The sequence below is a fragment of the Narcine bancroftii genome, chromosome 5 (genome assembly GCF_036971445.1).
Source record: "Narcine bancroftii isolate sNarBan1 chromosome 5, sNarBan1.hap1, whole genome shotgun sequence".
Lineage (NCBI taxonomy): Eukaryota > Metazoa > Chordata > Chondrichthyes > Torpediniformes > Narcinidae > Narcine > Narcine bancroftii.
The window spans coordinates 44,760,497-44,782,193 of record NC_091473.1 but is presented as its reverse complement, the minus strand read 5'-3'; the positions used below and the strand labels follow the sequence as shown (position 1 = coordinate 44,782,193).

At 39.6% G+C, this 21,697-nt stretch overlaps 2 protein-coding genes across 7 annotated transcripts in view; one reads left to right on the top strand and one right to left on the bottom strand.

Annotated features, from left to right (window-relative positions):
* The window catches only part of sema3h (sema domain, immunoglobulin domain (Ig), short basic domain, secreted, (semaphorin) 3H), a 329,841-nt gene extending 329,652 nt beyond the window's left edge, over positions 1 to 189 (bottom strand). For both annotated transcript variants that reach the window (XM_069937305.1, XM_069937308.1), the window contains exon 1: positions 36 to 189. The gene's annotated coding sequence lies outside the window, so the exon portion shown is untranslated. The remainder of the gene's footprint in view (positions 1 to 35) is intronic.
* Positions 190 to 237: 48 nt separating this feature from the next.
* LOC138763335 (zinc finger MYND domain-containing protein 10-like) overlaps positions 238 to 21,697 on the top strand; it is a 51,453-nt gene continuing 29,993 nt past the window's right edge. For 2 of the 5 annotated variants that reach the window (XM_069937302.1, XM_069937298.1), the window contains exons 1-6: positions 238 to 392; positions 2,842 to 2,950; positions 6,464 to 6,580; positions 15,016 to 15,069; positions 16,316 to 16,450; positions 19,254 to 19,342. In XM_069937302.1, the coding sequence (XP_069793403.1) occupies positions 283 to 392; positions 2,842 to 2,950; positions 6,464 to 6,580; positions 15,016 to 15,069; positions 16,316 to 16,450; positions 19,254 to 19,342 (614 nt within the window). In that variant the 5' untranslated portion in view covers positions 238 to 282. Of the gene's footprint in view, positions 393 to 2,510; positions 2,608 to 2,841; positions 2,951 to 6,463; positions 6,581 to 15,015; positions 15,070 to 16,315; positions 16,451 to 19,253; positions 19,343 to 21,697 lie in introns of all 5 variants that reach the window. The other 3 variants (XM_069937300.1, XM_069937299.1, XM_069937301.1) reach the window with 3 other exon arrangements.

The following is a 21,697-nucleotide window of genomic DNA, read 5'->3' as shown; positions in this document are numbered from 1 at the left end:
TCATGTCGATAAATTCTGATTCTATCGGCAGGTACCTGATGGCTGGCACGGACACGGTGGGCCGAATAATCTCCTTCCATACTGAACCGAGCCCTCTTGCTGACGACGATGGCAGCCATCAGCCACAGGCCCAGTATGGAGGGGGAAACGACTCGCCCCTCCCACCAGCGCCTTCTCGCACGAGCCGAGGACGAGTGATGCGCTGCTGACCCTCGACGCATGCGCAGTAGCCGTGTTGCCAGAGCAACGGCGTCTCTCGCCGCTGTTGAACATCGTGGGGTGATGGCGGCCGAGTTGACCGGCTCGGGAAAGGCGGTGTTGCTATCGGTGGAAGCCGCCGGTTACGCCGAGAGCCTGCAGGAGTTCCCGTTGAGAGATATTGGCTCTCCGAGGTGAATGGAGGAGGCGGTTTGCTGGGATCCGGAGCGAGGAATGGACGGGGACAGGCTCCTGTGAGGGAGGGAGGGCTGGAGGAGTTGACGGGAGGCAAAGAGAGATTGATTGCTGACTCGGGGGAGGGGGTGGGGGAAAATGATAGAGGAGCTCACCTCAGAGAGGGATGGAGCCGATTTGGTGGAAAGAGATGGAGGAGTCGACTCCAGGGACGATATGGATGGTGATTATGGGAATGGTGGCAAGGAAGAGCCAGAGATGAAATTGCTGGAGTAATCGATTCGGAAGACTCCATGGGGTGCATGTACCTTTGCTCCATAAAGAACACTATTTGACCTGCTGGACATCTCCATCATTTTGTGTTTTTACTTCAACCATGGTGTCCTCAGAATTTTGTAACTTGCTCCATGGGGTGAATGTTGGGAAGACCCTCAGTAAGTAAGATTCAGTGGTGTTCAATGTTGAGACACTCAGGAAATTAAGGTTTGATAGGCGGGGATACCAGTTGTAGTGCAGGGAGCTTGCTAGAATGAAATAGAGTTTGAGGAGATGGAAGTCCCAGCATTTGTTAAGGATACTCTGGACTATGCAATCTGATCAGAACAAATAGGAATGGCGTGACAGAGTACATAGAGGTGTTTGGGAGATAAGTTGGGAAAGGTTTGTTAGAGCAGGGCACACACAAATACTTTTTAAAAACAGAATTTTTGCAGCAACTTTTGCAAGAGTGCTCAGACTCATTTGCAAAAAGGGCAATATATGTAACAACATGCAGGGCAGCTTTGCCTGGAAAACAGAACTTGCTGTCTGGAACGTCATGTGATTTTTGCAGGCAGAGGAGGGGGGGAAAAAGCAGGCTTTGCTCTCAGAGTTGGAGGGGGGGGGGTGAGAGAGAAAGAGAGAGACAAGCTTTGGAAGACAGCCTGGTCAAAGGAGAGGACTGGCTGTCCGGTGTTTCCCTTGGAATAGGAGAAACAGAAAGGAATTCCGGTGACCTGAAACAAGAAAAACTCCCTCTGAAAACCAACAAGAACCCTTCTGAGTGGTATCCATTTACCTGTTAAGCACCAAAGTCTGGTGAACTTTATTAATGTTAATTTCTGTGCATAGTACAAGAATTGCCTGCAATCAGTGAGATTGGACTGGGAACCAAAGAACTTTTCTAATCTTAAATATACATTACACACATGTGCACTTAGCATTAGAGGGAGGATTAAGTAAGTCAGTAGAGACAAGTTAAAGTTTGATTCTATTTTCATGTTCAAAGATAATTAAAGGCAACTTTTGTTTAAGTCACCCTTTGTTGTGGTGTATATCTATTGCTGCTGGTTTTTGGGGTCCTCTGGACAGTGGGAATTGTCCATCATGGACTCAAGGGCTGAAATGTCCTGACACCATACTATGTCTAAATTGTCCATCTAACCTGTCAAGCCAGCTTTGACGGACAATGGACTCGGTTCCATCGATCTATCTTTTCATAACCCTCAATTCCCCAACTATGCAAAATATATATATATTTAATGAGACAGCTCCTACTGCTTCCTTCAACAAAGAATTCCACCAGACTCATGACTTTCTGGGAAAAGCAGCTCCTCCTCATCTCCATCCGCTCCTTCAAATCTTAAAGCTATGTTCCTTAGGCTCGTCTACTAATGAAAACTACTTTCCTGTCTCTATCTTATCTATTCCTTTCATAATTCTATGTATTTGTACGAGATCTCCTCTCATTCTTCTGAATTTCAGCAAGTATTTTTCCCAGGTAACTTAAATCTTTTCTGATAAGATAAATCCTTGATCTTCAGAATAAACATGCAGATTTCAATAATAGCTTCCATCTTTTTCCCAACTACAGATCTTTATATAAATGACCTGTAGTTATTGTAAGCCAGTGCCAGGATACTCTAGATTATGTGCAAGGTTAACTTTGGTTTGTCCTATTACCTCATCTTCAGTGTAAATATTATTCTTATTCTCTGCTCTCATTACATTTATTGGGATTGTAGTAGAACTGCTGCAGGTTTCTCTGTAATCGGTGTTGTCTTTTCATCAACACTTCCATTGAATTTCCTGTCTCTGTGGTTATTAAAGAACTCCCACTTTCTATTTTTTGTCACTAGAATATTTCTGTACATCTTCCAACAATCTACCCTCCACCAGCCCTCAATATTCCTCCCAACTGGAAACTAGAAAAACACCCAATACTTCAAAAATTATGTAAGTTCTTGTTTCATGGTTTTGTTTTTCCTTGAATTCTTTTGTTCACATTTTTAATGACAGTAGCCATTAGGATTTTCTTTTCACTTGATAAATCTGTAATATTCTCAAATGATCTTGCACACGTCTGATATCAAATTCATGAATTAATATAGCATTCCCTCGAGATGTCATTGTTATATGGACATTTACATCTTTTCTTCTCCATTTTTTTTGTCTCTGTTCTGTTCATAGGTGGTTCAGACAGCATGAATATATTGAGAAGCTGAACATGCAGGCCATCATTAATGCCACTGCTGACCAGGATGAATTTGTCAAGGAACATATTTACTCTCTAGGGAAGGTACATGTTTTCTAAAGAGATAATTAATATAAGCTAATGTTTGAATGAAGACCATTTTTAAGATTCTGACAGCAGAAGTGTACTAGAAACATATGTCAGCTATACCATTTTTGTTGAACTATCGGTCCAGTAACAATACAGAGAATGTTTCTATTCCTTATCCATTTTAAGGAAAAATGTAAATTGGGTTTAAATCGGGCAGCATGGACTCAAGGGCCAAAATGTCCTGACACCATGCTATGTCTAAATTAAAAATTAAGTTTTTGAGCATTTTACTTTTGAAACTGCATCATATACTAACTGTTCCTTTTTAAAGATACTACTGTCTACTTTTTCCATTTGTGTGCTTTTTTTAAATTGTTCTGAAATCCCCATGACAAAACTTTTAAAACTATTATTAAGAGAAACAAAGCAATGTAGGACATTGCAGAGATCGATAAAATTAGATAAATTGTTAAACATTTAGTGATGCAATGCCCAAGAACAAGTGTAAGTGAGGAAGTTCAGTTCTGAAGTCTATTGGAGTTGAACAGTCACACTATAAATTTTGATTTGTTGTCAGGATGTTCTAAAGTAGATTAATCTCCATAACAGAGAAGCCAGTCTTGAAGAGTTCTGACCCAAAATATCAGCTATTATTATTCTCCCACTGATGTTACTTGACCTGCTGAGTCCCTCCAGCAGATTGTTGCTTTTAATCTCCTTAACATTTGTTTGAACAATCCAGAAGGAATTTTCAGATGAAATTTTCCGAATTACAAACCCAATTTTCTCTGAGCACTGGTACTTTTAAGTTATTTGTTTACATGTTTTTAAAAAAAAGTGTTTGAGAAGTTAAGTATGGCCATCTTTATTTTCTAAAAAGCAAGCAGAAGTGGCATGCCATAAATCTTGGACTTGTTCGGTGATTAATGGTTGGATTGGGAAATTGAAAATTTGTATAAAGTTCTTGGTTTAGAAGTTCTACACATTAAGACAATCATTTGATTGAAAGCTGAAAATTTGTATAAAGTTCTTTGTCTGGAAGTCCCACTAACACAATAATTTGATTAAATCCAAATGGGTACATAATTTGCCAGTCAGGTACTCTGGAAATGTCTTAGTTTGACAGAAACTGCTGAGTGTACTTTGTGATGTGAAGAGGACAAGCTTATTCTGGTGTCACTTGTGCAAATTTGTTCTATGCAGATGAGGCCCAACGAAGAAGGCCTTACCCAAAAGGTTGAAGCTTGTTTCAGCATTAGTTTAAAAAATGGCAGCACTGCCAGAGCTGCTGCGACTAGTGCAGACCGAGGGAGAGCAAGGAGCAGAGACACAATGCTCTTCCACAGGGTTCTATCACCCAATTCAATGACTGATGTCTCTGTACAGGCTTTAAACAGCCTGACGATGTTTTATTTTAAAATCCAGCATCCGCAGGGTTTGGGCCTATGTAGTGCCTCAAGGGGTCTATAACTCTGGGTAAGCAGAGGACTGGTGCAGAGAACCAGAAAATGGGGAGAACACCCCATTTGAGAAGGAGAAGCAGAAGAGCCAATCCTACGGGACACAGGCAGTGGACTATTAACGACTTGAGGTGAGGAACCTATGCAGGCTGTGGTCAAAAGATTCACACTAGGCTCTGGACTGCTGGAGACTGGCTCAAAGGATACCAGGTATCAGAACCAAGATGCAAGAAGGTGGGAGGAGCCCCTGAGAGATGAGGCTTCCTGATTGTGTTGGAGGTTTGGATCTGGAGCTCAGGTTACTAATGATTTGGACTGAAGTCTATGAGGCTGCAGAGGCTGTGGGAGTGCTAGAGGTGAATCCACGGACACTCAGTGACTCTGAAGGGACTTTATTCTACCTCTCTTTCTCTAACTGCAAGGGGCACCAGGCAATCTCTGTTGATGACAAATCTTTGTATGCCTTATTGGAGACTAAATATGATTTTGTGTAATAGTACAACTGTTTTATTACACAATAAAATAATCTTGATTCATAAAAGCATCCCGCCAAAGCACTATTTCTAATGCTGAAGAGTACAGAATATAAATTATGATAGATCTATCCTTAAATAGTTTGCCTACTGTTCAATCCTACCACCTGCTCTTATTGCTAAAATCCTTGAGGTCCTCCAGAAACCAACATATTTTACAACTCCATATCTCCCATCCTTCTGAATCCTGCTTGATAGCTTGTCTTTTTGTCTCATCTTTACTCAAGCACTCAATCTTCAATCCAGCTGACACTTACCAACATGCAGAATTGACATCAACATTTTACATACCGCAAGACCCTGCATAGCATAGTGAAGTCAGTGGAAAATATCATGGCGGGGGGGGGGGGGGGGGGGGCGTCTCTTCCTACCATGAAGGACATCTTCAGCCCTCGATGCAGGTAAAAGACAATAACCATTGTGAAGCACTCCACACACCTCTCTATAAAATGTTCTTCCTTCTGTCACCTGGTAGGAGGTACTGCAGCCCTTGGGCCCTGACATCCAGATTGGGCAGCAGTTTTTTTTTCCCCCTCCCAAGCCAATAGACTCCTGAATTCACAGAACATAGGTGGATAGGGTACCGTGGACTTTTACTGTAGACATCTTAATATTTTAATGTGTTTAACTTCTATTCTAACTTGTATAAATATGCTCATGATCCTGGAGCACTTTATTGTACGTGCATGGTATGAATGATAAATAAAGGTGTTTTGACTTTATCCTTCCCAAACCTCTTCTTTCAAAGCAGCCACTGCCAAATTCTTCTCTTCTAGCCAGCCTCCCCAGTGCTAACTACCCAGGTCAGTCTTCTTAACCAACCCCACCCAATATGATCCAGAAGTCGATTGATATTCTCCACTAATTTTACTATTACTTGGTTCTCTTATCATTCAGAAAAATCTGAATGGGGCAATTAGCTATTTTAATAATCTATTTATTAATGTGCCCTTTTCCTTTTATTTGTTGTTCTAGTATTTCACAGATTTCCATTTTTGTTCTTAATTCCTCTTCTTCAGCAATTAAAAAGAAACAATTGCATCTGTTATTCCAATTTTAATGAAAACTCATTAGCCTGATGCATTCAATTTTCCCCTCCATAAAATTTCATGGTTTGCTTTTTTATTTAGTACAAATTATGGATGTTTTTGCCTACCATTTGGTATTGTGAATAAATGTTGAAAATATTTCAAAGAGAAATGCAGAATATTATAGATGCTAGAAAGCTTAAATAAAATTTAAAAGAAACACCTCACCAAAAAAAAATGACCACTTCTCTGCTGAACCCAAGGTCTCTCTGAATTTTTTCTGCTTACAGGGGAATGTCAATTGCCTGATCTGTGAACAACAGCAGTTGATTGATTTGTAAATTCAAGACAAGTGTTAACTAATCAGTGTTGGTGATCAGAAAGGCTTTGTTTTTACAGGTCACATTTACAGGTCAATTCCTGATTGCTAATCAGAATTTCTGCCTAATCAGTGCTGCATCCCTATGAAATTCTTCAGATATGACTTAAACCAAGGTTTTGTTGCAGGTCCCCACCCTGATTCATGAACTCATAGCTGTGGAGGTTTGGAAGCAGAAGGTGTTTCCTGTATTGTGTCAGCTCCAGGATTTCAATCCAAAGAGCACATTTCCTATATATATTGTGGTGAGTGAGATTGTCTGTTTGATTTTTATCTGGATATAATCAGTGGGGGAAAAAAAAATCTCCTTGCATCACTTTGGATCTGAAAGTTTAAACAACTGTATGTGAGAAAATTCAGTAAGAAATTAATCTTTTAAAAGTTTATTCTTCTTCCAGCTATAGTGGAATATTAAATATTTTAAATTTGGAACCAGAAGTAATTACTTCTTTGCAGAAATAATACTATGCCATTAAATATAAGGTATTTAATATTAATTTGTGATTGTTCATCAGCCTTGTTTCTGATTTGGCTCTAATTAATGTGTTAGAACTTTAATTGGATCTATTAGAACACAAGTAGAAGTAACCAGTCCCCACTCTGCCATTGGACTTAATGAATGAATCTTCAATCCCCTTGGTTAGTAAATGCCTCTGGGTGAATGAATTTCTTCTCATCTTTGTCCTGAGTGGCCTTATTTCAGTCTGTTCTTTGGCTGTGTTCACCTCAATCATGGGCAATATCAGCACCTTATTGATTATGTTAAGCCTCTTCAAAATTCATTACAGTTCATTGATCCCCTCTTATTTTTCTGAACTCTACATTTGATCACCTGCTTAACTTTTCAAATGTCAAACCCTTCGGAGTTAATATGTGGAGCTTTTATTGCTATCCTTTATAAATTAAGCTTCCTTTGGTAGGAAGAACAAACTTGTATACAATACTCCAGAAGCCATCTTACCAGGACTCTATGTAATTTAACAAGACATCTGTACGTAAATTCTCTTAAAGTAAAAGCCAAGATACCATCTTCCATCCTAATTATGTGCTGAATGAGTATATTAAATTCCAGTTGCTTGTATACAAGCCTTTGAACACTGACACCTTTTAATGTTTCATCATTTAAATAAACTGTTTATTTTTTGGGTTTATTTAATTCTATTTACAGTATGATGCTTCCACTGTTTTACATGCTTGCATTGTGTCATCACCATGTTGTCAACTCATTTTCAATATACCTGGTGTATACAATATATAAAGATGTAAAAAACACAAAGCTGGAGAAACTCACCAGGTCAAACAGTGTACTTTATATAGCAAAGAAATCAATGTTTCAGACTTGAGCCCTTCATCAAGGAATGAGCAAAATGAAGGCAGGTGTCTGAATAAAATGGTGGGGGTGGGGGGCTTGTGATAGGGGCAGAGGAGGAGCCCATACCCACAGGCAAGAGATAATAGATGGATAAGGGATGGAGGGCTCAATAGAAAATGGGGCGGGGTGGGGGGGTTACTCTTGAATGGAGAGAGAAGGGAGTGGAAAAGTGGAGGAGAGGAGACAGATTGGGTAGAACAGGGAGGAAATTACTTTGAAACATTGGTATGCATTTTTATCTTTGCTATATTAAGTACACTGTTTGACCTGCTGATTTTTCGCCAACTTTGGTTTTTTTACTTCATTCACAGTGTCAGCAAGCTTTTGTGTTTAATATATAGTACTCTTCTACAATCCTGAATTCCAGTGTATGGAATATCCTCTGCTGGTCAAAATGTGTACAGCACTCTTTAACTCCATCCATGTCAGAACAAATTGATCAGCACCCTATCTCCTCCCATCACTGTCCATGAATCCTGATTGCAGCATGAAGCCATGACCTCAGCTATTTAGAATGATGAGAATGCAGAGTGTGCCAGCATCATGAAGTTGCCCTCCAACCACAGGTATTTAAGTAAAAATCCTGAAGCCCCCAGTATTGGCAACTTTGAGGGAACATCTCCTCCACATGGATTGCTGCCATGGAGAAAGTAGGCTTGTGCATTTCACATAATAATCAAGCTGCAAAAGGACAGTTTGTTCTGCAGATTATTACCAGTCCTAACCCACAACTGCATTGAGTCTTTGTGGCTGCTCAGTTCCCACCACGTTTCTTGATAAACTGCCATGGCTATTTTCCAACCTGTAGTGGACTGTGAGTGGTGGCCAATTAATGGGTGCATGAACCTGTGACCCTGCCCTGAATTGACCTCTGACAGCTTGCAGTCTCAAAAGACTTTAAATCAGAGGTTCTTGGTGATTGATGATGATGAGTTTATTATCATTATGTAAGTTCAAGTACAGATATGTCCAAATGAGTCAAAATTCTTGCTCACTGGAGCTAAACGGGTACAGAAGATACCCCAACTTAAAAAAGTATAAATTAAATTGCCAGAAAGTTATGGAGAGGGTGTAGAGGAAGGATATAAACAGAGTGGAGAGAGTGCAGAGAAGGTTTACCAGAATGTTACTTGGGTTTAAGCATCTAGAGTATAGGGAGAGATTGGACAGATTAGGTCTTTATTCTTTGGAGCATAGAAGGTTGAGAGGGGATTTGATAGAAGTATTTAAGATTATGAAAGGGATAGACAGAGTGGATGTGGATAGACTATTTCCATTAAGAGGAGGAAAGATTAAAACAAGAGGACATGAGTTAAGAATTAAGGGGCAGAGGTTTAGAGGTAACATGAGGGGGAACTTCTTTACTCAGAGAGTGGTAGCCGTGTGGAATGAGCTTCCGGGAGAAATAGTGGCGGCGGAGTCAATTGTATTATTTAAGAAAAGGTTGGACAGGTATATGGATGAGAAGAAGATGGAGGGTTATGGGCATTGTGCAGGGAGGTGGGACTAGAAAGGGGTGTTTGGTTCGGTGCGGACTAGAAGGGCCTAATGGCCTGTTTCCGTGCTGTAATTGTTATGTTATGAAATTTTCAAGAATGATTCTTGAATTGGAGAACCTGTCCGATGAGGCAAGGTTATCAGAGCTAGTTAGGGCTTTTCTCTTTGGAGTGAAAAAGGATGAGAGGTCTACAAGATTATGAGAGGCATTGGAATTTTTTCCCTGGAGCTAGAGTAGCAAACACCAGATGATATCTGTACAATGTGAGGGTAGGAATGTTTGGGGTCAGGAGTAAGTTTATTTTTGCACAGAGAGTAATGAGTACCTGGAATACATTGCCAGGGATGGTGGTGGAGGCTGATATAATAGGGACATTTAAAAGACTCTTAGACATACAAAAAAATAGTGGATTATGGGTGTGAGATAGGATGGTTTTGTTTGTTGAGTAGGTTGCTATCTGTAGGCACAACAGAAGAGGAGATAATAAATAAATAAATAAATAAATAAATTGATTGATGTTCAGTTGCAGTTAATACAATAAAAAGTGAAGTTTTATCAATGCAGGGAAATTGTTTGGTGTTCCCACTGATTGTTAGAGTTGTGGTAGAGCAGGGAGGTTCATTGAGCCTGATAGCTATTTGGTGGAAAATATCCTGCTCTTGAACCTAGAGGTGCTGAAGAGGCTAAACAGTTAGAAATAATCATTAAAATTATTTCAAAAAATTAATGATAAATGTATTTAAAATAAATGAAACTGAAGTTAATTAATTACAATGATAATTTAAATACTCTCAAAATGACAAACAAGCACAAGACTTGCCTAAACTTTTTAGTGAAGATCATGTGAGCATGTGATGTACCAGTTTTGGCAAGTGTGAAGAAACAAGGTGTATCTAGCCATTTACCTAAGCAATTGCCCTAAAGTCTGGTCCACTACTGAATGCTGCAACCAGCTGACAGTTCCACCCGAATCTACCAACTCACTGCCAACATCTGGAACACTTTGCCCGAGGAAGCAGTGGAAGCTGCCTCATTAAATATATATAGATTTAAGGCAGAGTTGGTTAGAATTTTTTGATCATAGGATAATTAAAAGTAATAAGGAAAAGGCGGTTAAGTCGATCTGAGTCATCAGCCATGGTTTTATTGAATGATGGAGCAGACTCAACAAGCCAGATGGCCGAGACCTTTATGTAACATATTATGGCCCATGACAACTACTGTTTGGTGGGACAAGATTTCCCACATTGCAGACAATGCTGCATAAAATAGTATTATTTGATTATATATGATACTTGGTTTCATACAATCTTCACCTTTTTAACAAAAATGGATCAAGGGAAAATAGTGTTTTCTGCCCTATGGTGTATTTGTCACATAGTCTGTTTCAAAGTTCAAATTTATTGTCAGAACTCCTATCTGACTTCACATACCTGAGAATCTTTTTCCTGGCAGAATTTCTACTTATTGATCATCTCCATGCTTTTGGTGACCTTGAGTGAGTGGTTATTGTCAGTACATCATTCACCCAAGTTTTCAAATCCCTCCTGTATGCTGACACATCTCCCTTTTAATAGGGCCCACTACTGTGGTATCATCAACAAATTTGTAAATGGTAGTGGTGTTGTACCGAGCCACACAGTCATAAATGTAAAGTGGATAGAGCAAGGGGATGAAGTACGCAGCCCTGCGGTACTCTGGTGCCGATGAAGATTGTGGAGGAATTGTTCTTGCCAATCCATACTGATTAGGGTTTGAGGATGATGAAATCCAGGATCTTTTTACAGTTGGGCATTGAGGCCCAAGCTTGGAGTTTACTAATCAGTTTTGAGGGGATGATGGTGTTGAATGCAGAACTGTAGTCGATAAGAGTATTCTGATGTATGTATATTTGCTGTCCAGGTGTTCCAAGGTTTTTTGTAGAGCCAGTGAAGTGGCATCTGCCATCAACCTGTTGCCACAGTAGGCAAATTGGAATGGATCCACATCGCCACTCAGACTTGAACATGGATCTGATTGTAGACTTTACGAAGGGAAAACCTGAGATGTACGATCCAGTGATCATTGGGTAATCCGTGGTGGAGAAATTGAGAAAATTTGCATATCTGGAGGTCATTATGCTCTCAAAATACTTAATCACTGTGGATGTGAGTGCTACTGGTCAGTAGTCATTTAGGCAGGTTACCACATTCTTCTTCGGCACCGGTATGATTGAGGCCTGTTTGAAATGGGTGGGTTCCTCACCCATTCAGAGTGAAATGTTGAAGATATCCGTGAATACAATGGCCAGTTGGTTAGCATAGGTTTTCAGTACTCGGCCAAGTTCTCTGTCCAGACCAGGTGTTTTTCTTGGATTCAATCCCCTGAAGATTGAATACTGTGGCTGATGAAACAGCCACAGATAACTAATCAAGAGGAATAAAGAAACATACATTAGATATAGGAAGCAGGGAACAGGAAGGGCTCATGAGAAATATATGGTAGCCAGGAAGGAGCTTAAAGGACTTGGGAGAGCTTGAAGAAGGCATGAGAAGGCTTGTAGAATTAAGAAGAACCCCAAGGCATTCTATGCATGCGTGAAGAACAGAAGGATGATGAGAGTGAAGATTGGGCCGCCAAAGGATAAAGGAGGCAACATGTGCCTGGAGGCAGAGGATGTTGGGGAAGTCCTAAATAAATATTTTCTATCAGTATTCATGAGAAAAGGTCCTTGATCATGGTGAGGTCAAAATTGAACAGACCTGTGTGCTGGTTTACTTGGAGATTAAAGTGGTGGATCTTTTTTTTAAATAAAAAATCAAGATTGATGTCCCTGGGGCCTGACACAATGTACCCCAGGCTGCAGTGGGAAGTGACATAGCTGGGGCAGTAGCTATAATCTTTGAATCCTCTTTGGCAGCAGGAGAGGTGTAGGAGGATTGGAGAATGGCAAATGTAGTCCCCTTGTTGAAAAAAGGAAATGGGGAGAATCCTGGGAATGATAGACTGGAGAATCTTGCATCATTGGTGTTGAAACTATTGGAGAGGATTCTAAAGGAGAGGATCATTTGTAGAAGTACAGCATGGATAGTCAGCATGGGTTTGTGAAGGGAAGGTTGTGCCTCGTGAGTCTAATTAAATTTGTTGAGGAGGTAACAAAAGAAATTGAAGAGGGTAGGGTGGTAGATGTGGTCTACATGGAGTTTAGCAAGGCTTTTAACAAGGTCCTCCATGAGAGACTCACCAAGAAAGTCATGAGGCACGGGATCAGTGGAAACTTGGCTGTGTTGATTTAAAAATTGGATTGTAGGAAGAAAGCAGAGAGTAGCCATTGAAGGAAAGTATTCTGCATGGAGGTTAGTGACTAGTGGAGTGCCACAAGGATCTATTTTGCTCTTTGTGAATTTTATAAATGACCTGGATGAAGAGGCAGAAGGATGCAGGTGACACAAAGGCTGGAGCAGTTGTGGATGAAACTGAGGGTTGTAGACAGGATGCGGTGTTGGGCAGAAAAGTAGCAGATGGATTTCAATCTGGACAAGTATGAGAAGATGCATTTTGGAAGGACAAACTAGAAGGCAGAGTGCAGAGTTAATGGTCAGTTACTTAAGAGTGTGGATGAACAGAGGGACCTTGGGGTTCAAATCCATACATCCCTCGAGGTTGCCACACAGGTTGATAGTACAGTTAAAAAGGCCTTTGGGATATTGGGCTTCATTAATGGGGGGGATTGAATTCCAGAGTAGAGAAGTCATGTTGCAACTCTACAAATCTCTGGTAAGACCACTCAGAGTATTGTGTTCAGTTTCGGTTACATCCTGGTAAACCAGTCTTATGAGGTAAGGTTAGCAGAGCTGGGAGCGTAGAAGGATAAGAGGAGACTTGATAGAGGTCTACAAGATTATGAGAGGCTTAGATAGGGTGGACAGCCAGCACTTGTATCACAGGGCAGGATAGCAAATACCAGAGGACATGTGTATAAAGTTAAGAGAGGGAAGTTTAGGGGAGACATTAGGGGTAAGTTTTATTTTATGCAGTGTTGTGGGAATCTGGAATGCCTTGCCGGGAGTGAAGGTAGAGGCTGAAACATTGGGGGCATTTTAGAGATTCTTAGATAGACACATGGATAAAAGAATAATAGGAAGGGTTTAGTACTATATGGATCTGCTCAACATTGACGACAGAAGTGCCTATACTGTGCTGTATTTTTCTATGTTAAGACAGCCTGCACATCATCCTCAGATACTGTCAGTAGGAGATTATCAGAGGTCTTGGGGGTGTGCAGCGGTTCTTCCTTATTTTGGTGGTTAAATTGGATGTGGAAGGCATTGAGTTAATCTTGGAATGAAGCTTTGCTATCTCCTAATGCACCAGATTTGGTTTTGTAGCAGGTTATGCCATTTAGGTTCTGCTATAGCTGTCTGGTGTCCTTCATTGTTGCCATTCTCATCCATAATCTCTACTTCTCTCTTCTGTTGTGTTCCAGATCTTTGGACTTAAATGCCTGTGATCTGGCACAGCAAGTTCTATATTTCATTGTTCATCCATGTTTCAAATTTAGATTTCAGATTTATTGTCAGAATACATGCATAACATTACATACAAGCTGGGATTCTTTTTTCCTGTGTGCAGAATTACTTTACTGGTAATGCAAAAACAACTGCACAACATACACATGTAAACAAATAAAGAAATGTAAACAAAATGTGCAATGCAGAGAGAATTTAAAAAATCAATAAAGTGCACAAGTAAGAGTCATTAAATAAATCCCTGATTGAGTTGGTGGCTTAGAAGTCTGATGGTGGAAGGGTAGCAGTTGTTTCCAAACCTGGTGGTGCGAGTCTTGGGCACCTTCAGTATACCTCTTTCCTGATAGTAGCAGCGAGAACAGAGAATGTGCTGGGAGTTGTGGATCCTTGATAATTGCTGCTGCTCTTTGGTGGCAGCATTCCCTATAAATTTTCATAATGGTGGGAAGGGTTTTGCATGTCATGTCCTGGGCTGTGTCCACTACATATTGGAGGGCTATCTGCTCTTGGATATTGGTGTCCCCATAACACATCATGATGCAGTCAGTCAGCTCACTTTCCACCACACGTCTCCAGAAATTTGCCAAGGTTTCTGATGTCATACCAGGCCTCTGAAAATTCCTGAGGAAGTAGAGGTATTGATGTGCTTTCTTCACAATGCCATTAGTCTGTTGGGTCCAGGAAAGATCCTCCGAGATGGTGACCTCCCAAGAACTTAAATTTGCTCACCTTTGATCCGCCAACGATCCTCCAACGATCACTGGATCATATACTTCTGGCTTTCCCTTCCTGATGTCAACAATCAGCTTTTAGTTTTGGAGAAATTGAGTGCAAGGTTGTTGTTAGTCCATCATTCAGCCAGGTTTCCAATCTCCCTGCTGTATGCTGATTCATTGACTTTTTAATACCACCCATTACCATGATATCACAGCAAATTTATAGATGGTGTTATTATCGTACCGAGCCACACAGGTTTGGGTTATTTATTGAGTTATTTATTCAGAACACAAAAAAAGTTTAAATTAGTCCTGAATTCTGACTGTGGATGAGCAAATATATTTGCTGTTCAATGGATTTTTAATCAATTTTCTTTGCTTGGAAACTTAAACTGGATTTTCACAGCTAGCAAAAGACAATATTGCTTGCATCTGTGTTACTCCCGGTTTTCAGCAATAGGTGGATTTTAAACAATCTGTAGCTCTTTGTAAAGACAAAGGTAAGAGAGATACAGTATTCTTTACCTTCTGTATGTTCATATTAGCATTGTATTGGGTGGTCTCAATTTATTGTCTTCTTGAATAGGTCCATCATGAAGCAACAATTGTTAACCTCCTAGAAACTATCTTTTATCATAAGGTAAGTGTTTTTATAATTTTTTTTGAATATTTTACTTGTGATTTTCAAAGACTTGTATACATTCAGACAATACATTTTCTTACAACACTTACATACAACATACTGAGTCCATTTCTTTTTTTTCCCCCTCCTTACCCCCTCCCCTCACTCATTCCCAAATACAACCAAGAATAAAGTTATATAAATTATACAAATATCGGTGAGGTCAACAACTCTTGCAAAAAAAAAACCCAGGTACTTTATTGTACTTGAGCATTTAGTGGACTCAACTGTTCATAAAGCAAACACAGTAAAAGTTTTCTTTAAGATGAAATTATTGTCTTATCTTTCACTGTGGTGTCACTGTTTTTCACTTTGCACTGAAAATTCAATGCGAAGTAAATAAAAACTGGCTTTTCAAAATCTCACGTGACACATGTTACTGATTTCAATTTTGGTGACACAGTGACCAGAACCCTAAATTTTAGGAACTATTGCACAGAATTTCAATGGCTTAGAACAGTGGTGCTCAACCTTTTTTTTTGCCACTCGCATACCACTTTAAATAATCCCTATGCCATCGGTGCTCTGTGATTAGTAAGGGATTGCTTAAGGTGGTATGTGAGTGGGAAGGGAAGGTGTTCTAGACCCAATAGTTACAGAAATATTTTGCTTGAGAAGAATTGTCATTGGCCCATTTCCTTTGGAGTTACAAAACCATGCACATAACAAGTCAATTAGGGACGATTAAAATAATAGTTTTCAAACTTTTTCTTTCCACCCGCATACCACTTTAAGCAATCCCTTACTAATCACAGAGCACTGATGGCATAGGGAATATTAAAGTGGTGTTTGAGTGGTAAGAAAAAGGTAGAGAACTGCTGGCTTAGAATTTTCTGATTAAATTCTGGCATTTCCGCAACATGGAAGTGCTGATCATGCTGTCTAAACTCCTCATGCTTGCATCATTCTCTGGACTCTGAATACCAATGATGGAGGAGGTTGTTTTGAGGAAGTTGCTCCTGATCCCATATCACATTTGACCTGCACAGGAACTGTAGCCACATTTATTTAAATACCGATTTGGAAGAAAAGCTGGAATAAGATTTTTTGAACATTTGTTGATGTTAATGTTTTATGGGTTTCCTTTTTTGAAACGTTATTGAAAGAATTTGATATATTTGTTTTTATTTGCTGAATTTTTGATGTGAACCATACAGTCCTTTTCAACCATCTATAAAAGAATATCTCTTTGTTTTGCATACAGGATGTGTGTGAGTCTGCTGAGGAGGCAGTGCTGGACCTTGTGGATTACTGTCATCGAAAGGTGACACTGCTAGCTGCACAGAGTGAAAGCTGTGAAAGTCAGGAACATGGGCAACCTCCTTCAACATCCCTGGCGGTATGATGTACAGTTGAGTTACTGATAATGTGGCTTAGTATGTGATTAGATCACAGATTAGATCCATATGTTTCTGTACTCAACATGGACTGTTGGCTTTTCTCCAATTTAGAAAATCAACCTAAGGACCATTCCCACCCTTTTCCATAATTATCTTGAAATTAATGGCATTATGATCGCTTAATCTCAAGTATTCCCTTGCACATATTTTCATCACCTGCCCAGTCTCATTCCTCAGTAAAAGATCCAGTATTGCACTCTCTTTAGTTGGGACATCTCTATATTGATTAAGGAAAGTTTATTGAATACATTTGACAAACTCTAAACCATCCAGTTTTTTACAGTGTGGGAGTCCCAGTCAATATGTGGAAAGTTAAAATGATCTTCGGCTATCTCTCCAGAAATTTGCACCTCCAATTTTGACTGAATATTGCGAGGTCAATAATATTCCTTTAATATTGCCATCAGTTTCTCATTTCCACAATATAGCCTCAGTAGGCAATCTGTTCTGTTTGAGCACTGCCATTAAATTTTCCTTTCTTTTTCCTTTCTTTCTTCCTTCTGCATCATGTCCAAAACAAAAGAACCCTGGATCATTGAACCACAGAACCAACTCACCAACGGCCACAATGCCATAATTCCACATGCTGATAAATACTCTTGAGGTCATTTGCCTTTTCTACAACACTTCTTTCATTGTAATAGACAATTTCAAAACACATTTCAGATTTCCAGATTTATGTTCAGAGTACATACATATCACATCACATACAACCCTGAAATTCCTTTTTCCTGAAGGCACAGAGATTTACCACTAATTAGTAGTGCAAAAAAAAAAACAGTACCCAATGTAAACAAACTATGAAATATTGAGAGAACAAAAAATAAATCAATAAACTGCACAAATAAGAGTCCTTAAATGAGTCTCTGATTGAGTTTGTCGTTGACGAGTCAGGTGGGGGGGGGGGGTAGCAGTTCTTCCTGATCCTAATGGGGAGAGTTTTGTGGCATCTATACCTCTTTCCTGATGGGAGCAGTGAGAACAAAGCCTGTGCTGGGTGGTGAGGGTCTTTGATGATTGCTGATGCTCTCTGATGGCAGTGCTCCCTGTAGATGAGCTCAGTAGTGGGGAGGGTTTTGCCTGTGATGTCCTGGGCTGTGTCCACCACCTTTTTGGAGGGTTTTATGCTCAGGGGAATTGATGTTTGCATACTGGACCATGATGCAGCTGGTCAGCACATTTTCTACCACACCGCTGTAGAAATTTGTCATACCAAAGCTCTACAAACTACTGAGGAATTAGAGGCGCTGACATGCTTTCTTCATGATGCCATTAGTACGTTGGGTCCAGGAAAGATGGTTACTCCCAAAAATTTTTGCTCACCTTCTCCACCTCTGGCTTTCCTTTCCTGAAGTCAATAATCAGCTCCTTGGTGACATTGAGTGCAAGGTTGTTGTTGGTGCACCATTCAGTCAAGTTTTCAATCTCAATCCAGTATGTTGACTCATCCTCTTCCTTTATACTTTATACTACCATGGTATCTTTGGCAAATTTGTAGATGGTGTTATTGTCGTACCGAGTCCCTCAGTTGTAGGTGTAAAGTGAGTCGACCAGGGGGCTAAGAACAGTGCTTCGGTACTGAAGGACCTTCATGTAGTTTTGAACATTTGACAAGCATACTCAGAGGATGCTCTAGGTATGCTTAGTTGTATCTCTCAGTCTAATTTTCCTTGCACAAATTTGTTTGTATATTCAACTTGCAAAATGAGGAAAGTTAAGTCAGCTGCTTTATTTGTTAAAATTACTTCCTAGGCATGGATTGGGAGTCTAAGTGTTTAAAAATTTATTTACAGCATGGTAGAAGCTGATTCCGACCATTTAAACCTGTAATGTGTTGCCCAGTTACACCCAGATTAATGTCTAACCCCCCATATGTTTTGGAAGGTGTGAGGAAACTGGAGCATCTGGGTAAACCCCACATAGACACAGGAAGAATATACAAACTTCTTGTAGACAGTGCTGGATTCGAACCTGTATCGCTGGCACTGTAATAGCATTGTGCTACCTGTACTGACCTGGTTTAAAAAAATGTTCTTGAAAAATTTGAACAGGAGTGTGCTCCGTCACAGGCTTCCCCTGCACTTGTTGCAGTAGGTATTCAGTTACTCTGCCTCATTTCCCATACTTGAACACGAGACCGCCACCCCAATCTTCAACTAATCCAATTCTTCCTACTCTCCAACCTCCTGTCAGGACTCTCAAATCAGTGATCACTTTGCAGCAAGCTCTCTTATGGCTTTAATCTAGATTTTTCTTTGCTCATACAAACCATTCTGTAACTTGTATTGTTTTTTGTGTCCATCGAACTGATGTATGTAATTTCTAAGCCAGCAGCTCCAATACTAGTCAGAATTCAGATCTTCATGGGCATTATCATCACACCAGAAGCACACTGATCTGGATGCCCTCTAAATGGAGGGGGAGGGATAGTTCAATAATAATTGGTGGCAAATAATCAGTCAGTTCAAGATCTCCATGTGAATAGCATGCCATTCAAGGAAAAACATAACAACAGCACAGGATTGTCCACATACATAATTATTCATAATAACTTTAATTATTGAATGAAATTGGGCCAACAAAATCAGATTTGTCTCACAAACTGCATCTTACTGTCCATAAATTATGCATGCAAGATGAATTTGTGATCGAAGTTCTACCTTGATTCCTTTTAACTTTCTTCTCCAAAAAAGGTTGTAGTAATAGTAGTTGAAATATTATTTACGTGTTTGATTTATAAAGGAATTGCAGAAGCAAAGTCATGAGTTGGAATTTGATATCTCAGTGAAGGCTCTTTCCATTCTTCGCTATATAACTGATCACATTGACAGGTGAGATACATGATCACTGTAATGTGGATTGTGAAATGAAGGATCCTGTTTTGCATGATAAAGGCTAACAAACTGGTTGAGAAATTTTATAGCTTTTCTAACAGAAAGAGTATCAGTTTTGTACCTATTGAGATGTGGCACGTTAATGTTGGAATGGAAAGCATTTTTTTAAAATCCCACACCCATGAAGCATGCGTAGAGTCAAATTAAATCCCCTCCAATACCACTGTCAACATGATTTCTACAGAAAGGTGACAATTTGCGAGAGATTCTTCTCATAAGGTTATTTTTATTTCACATCTAGTTCTATTAAAGAGTGAACTAAATTTCGCCCTTTTTTTTTTTACACAAACTTGATTGAGATTGTCAAGTTAAATAAGAATTCTGTAGACTGATTGTTGAGCAATGCACAAAAGTGCTGGAGAAACTCAACAGGTCGCAGCATCACAGAAAGTAGAGGATAAAACAACATCTCCATAAGACATAGGAGCAATAATAGCTATTCAGCCCATTGAGTCTGCCCGGCCATTTAATCATGAGCTGATCTATTTACCTACTCCGCTCCACTGCCCGACCTTCTCCCTGTAACTTTTGATGCCCTGCTTATTCAAGAACCTGTCTATCCTTTTAATACACCCAATGACTTGGCCTCCACAATTGCCTGTGGCAACAAGTTCCACAGATTTACCACCCTCTTGCTAAAGAAATACTTTCACATCTCTGTTCTGAGCGGATGCCATTCAATCTTGAACTTATGCACTCTTGTCCTAGACTTTCCCATCATGGGAAACAACCTTTCTACATCTACTCTGTCCATGCCTTTCAACTTTTGAAATGTTCCATGAAATCCTCCCTCATTTTCCAAAATTCCAACAAGTATGATCAAGGCCTCAGACCCAAAACATTGGTTACTCTTTACTTCCCATAGATGTTGTGCGACCTGCTGAGTTTTCTCCAGCACTTCTGTGATATTGTTAAAAAAAAAATTGTTTTATTTCAATGCATTATTCCCCAGAAGGCCATTTTATTCTGCATTTGATTATGTTCACATGGACTATTGCACTGTTTTTGATCAGAATATAAACAGCCTTATCAACCACTGAGATTTTGGGGTTTTCCAATAATGTTTGTTGCCTTTTCCTGATTTGTGTGATTTCCTAGTGATTGTTGTGTTGTCATTTCCTTTGGCCCTAATATGTGGTATTTTCTTCAAGAAGCTCTCCACCTTTTTCATCTCCATGAAGACTTATCCTAACTCCTAAAATTTTATTTAATAATGATACTTAGAAAATCTGTGCAATGTTCTATCATCTGTGTTTAAGGCTAATACATATTGTTCTCGGCATTTCTGCTTCTGTATTTGAAATCATATCAATTTTTCTTTGAATAGTTAGCATGTCATATTGAATCAAAAGTGTGGAAGCATACACTTGAAGAGAATTCCAGAAGCTCTTTTGTTGACGCTTGTAAAATCTTTTAATTGCTGAAAATTTATAGTTTTTCCTTTTGGAAATTTTATCTCCTAAAGCACAAACCTTACATTTATTCCAGATGTTAGTTTCTGCAAACATTTTATTGTAACCATAAGACACTTTTTTGCTTCTGGTAGTTTCTACTTTATATCAGTATAAAAAGTTACCTTGCACTTTGTCTCAAAATAATCTGGAACAAGAAAATTACATTAGAAATTTAGTTACAGTGGAAATATCTCAAACTTACTTCAGTTTCATGCTGTTTGTTGCACCTGTGCACTAGGAGCTCAGGTACCAATAACTTAATAACTTAATGAATTGGCTCGAGTTGTGAGATAGAATGACTTTGAAAGCCTTTGAAGCACTGCCTCAAGTTATCAGATTTTCAGATTTATTGTCAGAGTACACAAATGGCATCACATGCAATCCTGAGATCCTTTTCTCCTGTGGGGTGTGGCAGAATTACCACTAATTGGTAGTGCAAAAAAATAAATTGTGCACAGTGTAAAACATGTAAACAAATACATATAAACAAACAAAGAAATGTAAACAAACTATGAAATACTGAAATGTTTAAAAAAATCAATAAAACACAAGTAAGAGTCATTAAATGTCTGATTAGGTTTGTCATTGAGGCATCTAATGAAGGGGTAGCAGCTGTTCCTGGACCTGGTGGTGCAAGTCTGATGGCATCTATAATCTCTTCCCTGATGGCAGCAGCAAGAACTGAGTGTATGCTGGATGGTGTTGGTCTTTGATGATTGCTGCAAACCCCCCTCGCCCCCAAGATGGCAGCGTTCCCTTTAGATGTACTCAATAGTGGGGAGGGTTTTGCCTGTGATATCCTGGGTGGAGTCCTCTACCTGAGCTTTAAGCTCAGGGG